This window comes from Mytilus edulis, chromosome 6, assembly GCF_963676685.1.
Source record: "Mytilus edulis chromosome 6, xbMytEdul2.2, whole genome shotgun sequence".
NCBI lineage: Eukaryota > Metazoa > Mollusca > Bivalvia > Mytilida > Mytilidae > Mytilus > Mytilus edulis.
The window spans coordinates 43,605,437-43,613,204 of record NC_092349.1 but is presented as its reverse complement, the minus strand read 5'-3'; the positions used below and the strand labels follow the sequence as shown (position 1 = coordinate 43,613,204).

The 7,768-nt window shown below is 33.6% G+C and overlaps 1 protein-coding gene across 1 annotated transcript; it reads left to right on the top strand.

The window, feature by feature from the left end:
* Positions 1-328: 328 nt before the first annotated feature.
* On the top strand, positions 329-7,527 carry LOC139526407 (ryncolin-4-like). The gene is made up of 4 exons (XM_071321552.1): positions 329-478; positions 1,245-1,341; positions 6,125-6,295; positions 7,316-7,527. Exons 1-4 carry the CDS (start codon positions 329-331, stop codon positions 7,525-7,527), a joined length of 630 nt encoding a protein of 209 aa, XP_071177653.1.
* The last annotated feature ends 241 nt before the right edge of the window (positions 7,528-7,768 follow it).

The following is a 7,768-nucleotide window of genomic DNA, read 5'->3' as shown; positions in this document are numbered from 1 at the left end:
TAGTTTAAAAGAGAAGTAGAGAGGTATTATAATTGTGCTCAACCTTTTTATACATATACAAATAGTCATGAATAACTGAAGATATCACATGAACGTCCAACGGAGAATGACAGAGTGAGTGGAAAGGGTAAAAATCTCCTGATATACATGGAGCACATTTCATACGAATCAACATTCATTCAAAATATCACAATGAATAAGTTTCAAAGGTGATGTTGGTATCGTCTGCCACATTTTTACATATACCCCTCTATTTCTTTTGCAGTTGATATTAACAGATATCAAAAATTATGATTCGCTAATTTTTTTTTCATTAAAACTGTTAAAAATGATTTTCTTCTCAGAAGACTTGTATTCACCACGTGACTGTACTGGTATACCACCCCTTTGTGGATCAGGTGTCTACAAAATTCATCCGACACCGTCTATTGAGTTCGATGTCTATTGTGAAATGGATACAGAAGATGGTGGCTGGACAGTAAGTTCCTTATTAACTGACGAATGCGCAGTAGGAGTCAGGATTAGAGATTAGATGGTGTATATGATGGTGTGCACAGTGCCGGTCATTCATTGAGTCCATGACTAGCCAACATGATGCGTTTTGTCCAACAAATCTCCTTATAATTGATCCTGTCTTTGCTTATAAAAAATAAATATATAATAAAAAATACTATTTTTAGAGGACCGAAGAAAAACAATGTAACTGCAGGTAACCGTTCGGGTCTAACAGTGAACAACATACCAGCATACAACTTAAAATAACACATAGCAACCTTTCTATGTTAAATTCTATTTTCAAGCATTAATGTTTAATTTTACATATAGTAACTTGGATTGAGAGTTGTCGTATTGGCTCTCATATCACCTCTTCGTATATCTAATAAAGGCATAAGCATACCTTTAATTGCATATTAGAGAGTACTGGCTCCTTGAGTTTTTATATTACAAATAACAAGTACTTTTGACTTAAGCACCAGGGCAAATTTGTCCTCCTGTTACCATGTCATATAAAAAAAAAATACTCAAAGGTCACTTTCAACAAGGGACCTACAGTTATCCCAAATACTCATGACTTCATTTGATATTTCACCTATTGTCAACGATACGGCTTGGTGTAGATACTAATTAGTTTGGAATAAAATTTTATATGACAAATGAATCATACGCTCAATTTGAAATTAAGTGTAGGAGTTCATTAAAATTGTATAGTATACATATCTTTAAAGTCTGTTTCTCATTTCCAGGTTATACAAAGGAGATTAGACGGTAGTACTAACTTTTACAGAGGATGGACAGCTTATGAAGAAGGATTTGGGAATCTTACACATAATTTCTGGCTAGGTACATTCTAATTAAATTTTTCAATAACTTCGAAAAAAAACAACAACAATAGCATGTCAAAAAACGAAAAAAAGACATAAGACACAACAAATGTTGATTAAAAACTACACAAGTAACTAAGAATGTAGCAGCAACAACCTTACCTAAATTAAGGGGTAATAATGAATCAATAAAAAATAACATTTCTGGACCAAGGGATATATGTTGTTATAACAATCCTATAATGTTTGATTCATATTTTAATGTGCCTCGATATCCTGTATATGATCATTTATCATTTGAAAAAAAAAATTGAATTGCGGTCAGTACACCTTATTTGTATTTACTAAGTATGTATATTCCATAGTGGAATGCTGCATCCCCGCAATTATGTCTATTGGTGTATGATATGAATTTTTAACTCCAATGTTATACGAAAAGTGTTGTTTTATTCGCAAGAGGCATAACAAACAAAGCTTTTTTTTTTACATGTATTAAATGTACAAGTACGAATTCCTTAAACATTTTGGATAGCAGGATTTAATGTTTGTTCTCCATACGTGCGTTTCGTCTACAAAGGATTCATTCGTGACGGTCAATTGATCTGAGCGTCACTGATGAGTCTTATGTAGACAAAACGCGCGTCTGGCGTATTAAATTATATAATCCTGGTACCTTTGATAACCATTTATTCAGTTTATATGTGAGACAATATCTAAAAATCTCTAAATTTTAGCAATAAGAAAAACTAGAATTGCACAATGTTATCAAAAGTAAACAGTAACATGACAGAACGTAACAGAAAGGAATTGCAGAGTACTTTTTGTCCTTTAATTTGAATTGTGTGGAAGATTACTTACATCTACATATCAATTTAATAAGATACTATAAAACATTCATACTATTCAGGAAATGAAGCCTGTTTATTTAATTTGGATATTATTTGAATGATTTAGTTGTCAGAAAACAACACTGGACAACTTTTTAGCTCACCTGGCCCGAAGGGCCAAGTGAGCTTTTCCCATCACTTTGCGTCCGGCGTCCGTCGTCCTGCGTCCGTCGTCGTTAACTTTTACAAAAATCTTCTCCTCTGAAACTACTGGGCCAAATCAAACCAAACTTGGCCACAATCATCATTGGGGTATCTAGTTTAAAAAATGTGTGGCGTGACCCGGTCAACCAACCAAGATGGCCGCCACCGCTAAAAATAGAACATAGGGGTAAAATGCAGTTTTTGGCTTATAACTCAAAAACCAAAGCATTTAGAGCAAATCTGACATGGGGTAAAAATGTTTATCAGGTCAAGATCTATCTGCCCTGAAATTTTCAGATGAATCGGTCAATCGGTTGTTGGGTTGCTGCCCCTGAATTGGTAATTTTGAAGAAATTTTGCTGTTTTTGGTTATTATCTTGAATATTATTATAGTTAGAGATAAACTGTAAACAGCAATAATGTTCAGCAAAGTAAGATCTACAAATAAGTCAACATGACCAAAATGGTCAGTTGACCCGTTTAGGAGTTATTGCCCTTTATAGTCAATTTTTAACCATTTTTCGTTAATTAAAGTAATCTTTTACAAAAATCTTCTCCTCTGAAACTACTTGGCCAAATTAATCCAAACTTGGCCACAATCATCTTTTGGGTATCTAGTTTAAAAAATGTGTGGCGTGACCTGGTCAACCAACCAAGATGGCCGCCACGGCTAAAAATAGAACAAAGGGGTAAAATGCAGTTTTTGGCTTATAACTCAAAAACCAAAGCATTTTGAGGAAATCTGACATGGGATAAAAATGTTTATCAGGTCAAGATCTATCTGCCCTAAAATTTTCAGATGAATCGGTCAATCGGTTGTTGGGTTGCTGCCCCTGAATTGGTAATTTTGAGGAAATTTTGCTGTTTTTGGTTATTATCTTGAATATTATTATAGATAGAGATAAACTGTAAACAGCAATAATGTTCAGCAAAGTAAGATCTACAAATAAGTCAACATGACCAAAATGGTCAGTTGACCCGTTTAGGAGTTATTGCCCTTTATAGTCAATTTTTAACCATTTTTCGTAAATTAAAGTAATCTTTTACAAAAATCTTCTCCTCTGAAACTACTTGGCCAAATTAATCCAAACTTGGCCACAATCATCTTTGGGGTATCTAGTTTAAAAAATGTGTGGCGTGACCTGGTCAACCAACCAAGATGGCCGCCACCGCTAAAAATAGAACATAGGGGTAAAATGCAGTTTTTGGCTTATAACTCAAAAACCAAAGCATTTAGAGCAAATCTGACATGGGGTAAAAATGTTTATCAGGTCAAGATCTATCTGCCCTGAAATTTTCAGATGAATCGGTCAATCGGTTGTTGGGTTGCTGCCCCTGAATTGGTAATTTTGAAGAAATTTTGCTGTTTTTGGTTATTATCTTGAATATTATTATAGTTAGAGATAAACTGTAAACAGCAATAATGTTCAGCAAAGTAAGATCTACAAATAAGTCAACATGACCAAAATGGTCAGTTGACCCGTTTAGGAGTTATTGCCCTTTATAGTCAATTTTTAACCATTTTTCGTTAATTAAAGTAATCTTTTACAAAAATCTTCTCCTCTGAAACTACTTGGCCAAATTAATCCAAACTTGGCCACAATCATCTTTTGGGTATCTAGTTTAAAAAATGTGTGGCGTGACCTGGTCAACCAACCAAGATGGCCGCCACGGCTAAAAATAGAACAAAGGGGTAAAATGCAGTTTTTGGCTTATAACTCAAAAACCAAAGCATTTTGAGGAAATCTGACAGGGGATAAAAATGTTTATCAGGTCAAGATCTATCTGCCCTAAAATTTTCAGATGAATCGGTCAATCGGTTGTTGGGTTGCTGCCCCTGAATTGGTAATTTTGAGGAAATTTTGCTGTTTTTGGTTATTATCTTGAATATTATTATAGATAGAGATAAACTGTAAACAGCAATAATGTTCAGCAAAGTAAGATCTACAAATAAGTCAACATGACCAAAATGGTCAGTTGACCCGTTTAGGAGTTATTGCCCTTTATAGTCAATTTTTAACCATTTTTCGTAAATTAAAGTAATCTTTTACAAAAATCTTCTCCTCTGAAACTACTTGGCCAAATTAATCCAAACTTGGCCACAATCATCTTTGGGGTATCTAGTTTAAAAAATGTGTGGCGTGACCTCGTCAACCAACCAAGATGGCCGCCACCGCTAAAAATAGAACAAAGGGGTAAAATGCAGTTTTTGGCTTATAACTCAAAAACCAAAGCATTTTGAGGAAATCTGACATGGGATAAAAATGTTTATCAGGTCAAGATCTATCTGCCCTAAAATTTTCAGATGAATCGGTCAATCGGTTGTTGGGTTGCTGCCCCTGAATTGGTAATTTTGAGGAAATTTTGCTGTTTTTGGTTATTATCTTGAATATTATTATAGATAGAGATAAATTGTAAACAGCAATAATGTTCAGCAAAGTAAGATCTACAAATAAGTCAACATGACCAAAATGGTCAGTTGACCCCTTTAGGAGTTATTGCCCTTTATAGTCAATCTTTAACCATTTTTCATAAATCTAAGTAATCTTTTACAAAATCTCCACTGAAACTACTAGGCCACAATCATCTTTGAGGTATCTAGTTTGAAAAATGTGTCCGATGACCTGGCCATTCAACCAAGATGGCCGCCACGGCTAAAAATAGAACATAGGGGTAAAATGCAGTTTTTTGCTTATAACTATGAAACCAAAGCATCTAGAGCAAATCTGACAAGAAGTTAAATTGTTAATCAAGTCAATATCTATCTGCCCTGAATTTTTCAGATGAATTGGACAACTGGTTGTTGGGTTGCTGCCCTCCAATTGGTAATTTTTAAAGAAATTTTGCCGTTTTTGGTTATCTTGAATACTATTATAGATAGCGATAAACTGTAAACAGCAATAATGTTCAGCAAAGTAAGATCTACAAATAAGTCAACATGACCTAAATGGTCAATTGACCCCTTAAGGAGTTATTGCCCTTTATAGTCAATTTTTAACAATTTTCATTAATTTGGTAAATTTATGTAAATTTTTACCAAATATAGTTCTCTGTTACTAATGGGCAAAGTTCATGATAGATATAATTGTAAGAAGCAAAATCGTTCAGTAGAGTAAGAACTTCAAACACATCACCATCACCAAAATACAATTTTGTCATGAATCCATTTGTGTCCTTTGTTTAATATGCACATAGACCAAGGTGAGCGACACAGGCTCTAAATTTAGAGCCTCTAGTTTTTTTTGGGGGGGGGGGGGGAGTGGGGATTGAACATTCAAACTATAAAACTTTTTTGGAAGAAATGTAAGAAGGAGTGTTTAATTGGCAATAGTTGGTGCAATATATACTCTTTTTAATATTGATTCTTAAAATTATCAAAAAAGATGGTTGAAAAGAAAAATGATTGCCGGTGTAAGATGGAACCAGGAAATTAGACTTTTTCAGATATTGTCTCATGTAACAGATTTTTTTTTTAATAAAAAGATATGTTCAAATAGTCGAGTGTTCAAACATTACACCGAACCATACGTATTTTGTGATTGAAAGGGTCGGATTTTTAAATCAGGGGAGACCTTTAATCTAATATTCAATTGAAACAGATTGGTTTAACTTAAATTCTTACATTACATTCTAACTCCTTTGTTATAACAAGGGGGAAATGGAGATGTCCTCCCTCAGAGAGAAACCATAAGTTGCTCTCTTATTACAGGATCAATTACGGCTATCGGGCAGATAGTTAATTAATCAAGTAATTTATAATTAATTTTACAGGAAATGCAAAAATTCATAAGATAGTCACAACTGGTAATTATCAACTACGAGTAGATTTAGAGGACTTTGAAGGAAATACTGCTTGGACTAAATACACTAAATTCAACATAGGAGACGCAACAACAAACTATAAATTGAAAGTAAGCGGTTACTTTGAAAATAGTACTGCTGGTGAGTTTTACCTTAGTCTGAGACTACTATAACACATATAGTAGTCTCAGCCTTAGTGCTGTTAATATTTTCTATCCTGAAAATCTTTTAAAAATATCTTAAACTAATTTGAAGATTTATGTAAAATATTATTAAAGTAAAAGAAAAATATGTTGTTAGTTTGTGTTTATTTTTATGTTACTTTTTATTTTTAAGTCTTGTTTCTACCAAACGTGACAGTTAATGTCCATTCGTTTGGTGTGTTTTGTAATTTGATTTTGCCGTTTGATTAGAGACTTTACGATTGAGTTTTCCTCGGAGTTCAGTAATTTTGTGATTTTACTTTTTTTTGTATGTCTCTGATGTTTGTTTTTATCACTTTGGCTACTAAATAACAATTATTGTCTCTTTTAGCAATCATGTCTGTACAAAATTAGAATTATGGTCACCATTTGGAGGCGGTCATGCAGGTGTTTTTTTACAATATTTGTATAACTGCATATTGAAGGATTGAAAATATGTCCTTGAGTTTATTGATATATTGGTATATATATAACTATATATTTATCTAAATATCAACACAATAATGTAAAATCCGCACATTTGCAGAAGCAAACAGTAAAATCACAAAAATACTGAACTCAGTGGAAAATCAAATCGGAAAGTCCCTAATCACATGGCAATTTCAAATGACAAAACACATAAAAAACGAATGGACAACAACAAATATTTTTTCTTCAATCGTGGGGATTTGAACTCATGCTATTTGGATATCGAGACAACACCGCATGTACTGTGTACATCGCTTTAGACCATTCGGCCAACTATACTGAACAATTAATCAGTTTTCGGTGGCCTAGCGTTATATTTCCCCGTCAGTAGAATCTAAAATTGCCTAATATATCATGTACTGTGTTACAACTCTAGATTCTACTGACGTGGAAAGGTAACACTTTTTCTTCGAACGTATCAAAACTTTGATAAAATAATTTTTGGGAAAGGAACAAAATATGCTGAACTAACATATTTGTTTCTATTTAGGAGACAGCCTTACATACCATAACGGAGGTATGTTTTCTACGTACGACAGAGATAATGACATTGCTTTTCTTAGTTGTGCAGTTCGTTATGAAGGAGCATGGTGGTACCAAAGATGTCATCAATCTAATCTGAATGGAGCTTATCGGGGGGAAAAAACTCTTTTGCTGATGGAGTCATATGGAAAACATGGAAAAGTTATTACTATTCATTAAAATCAACAAAACTTATGATAAAAAAACTGTAAACAACCAGCGTTATAACACACATTTTCGGTAAAATAACGCATATACCTTTATTTCAATTTGCTAGCTTTAAACATTGGAAGAAAGGGAACTGTGTAGGAAGGAAGCAGTTACTACGAGAAAGGTCGCCTATGTTGATGGAGCTATATGGAAGAGTGGTCAATTGCCGCCTTAAAAATGAACATGTGATTACTTAACTTTTTTTATAGAC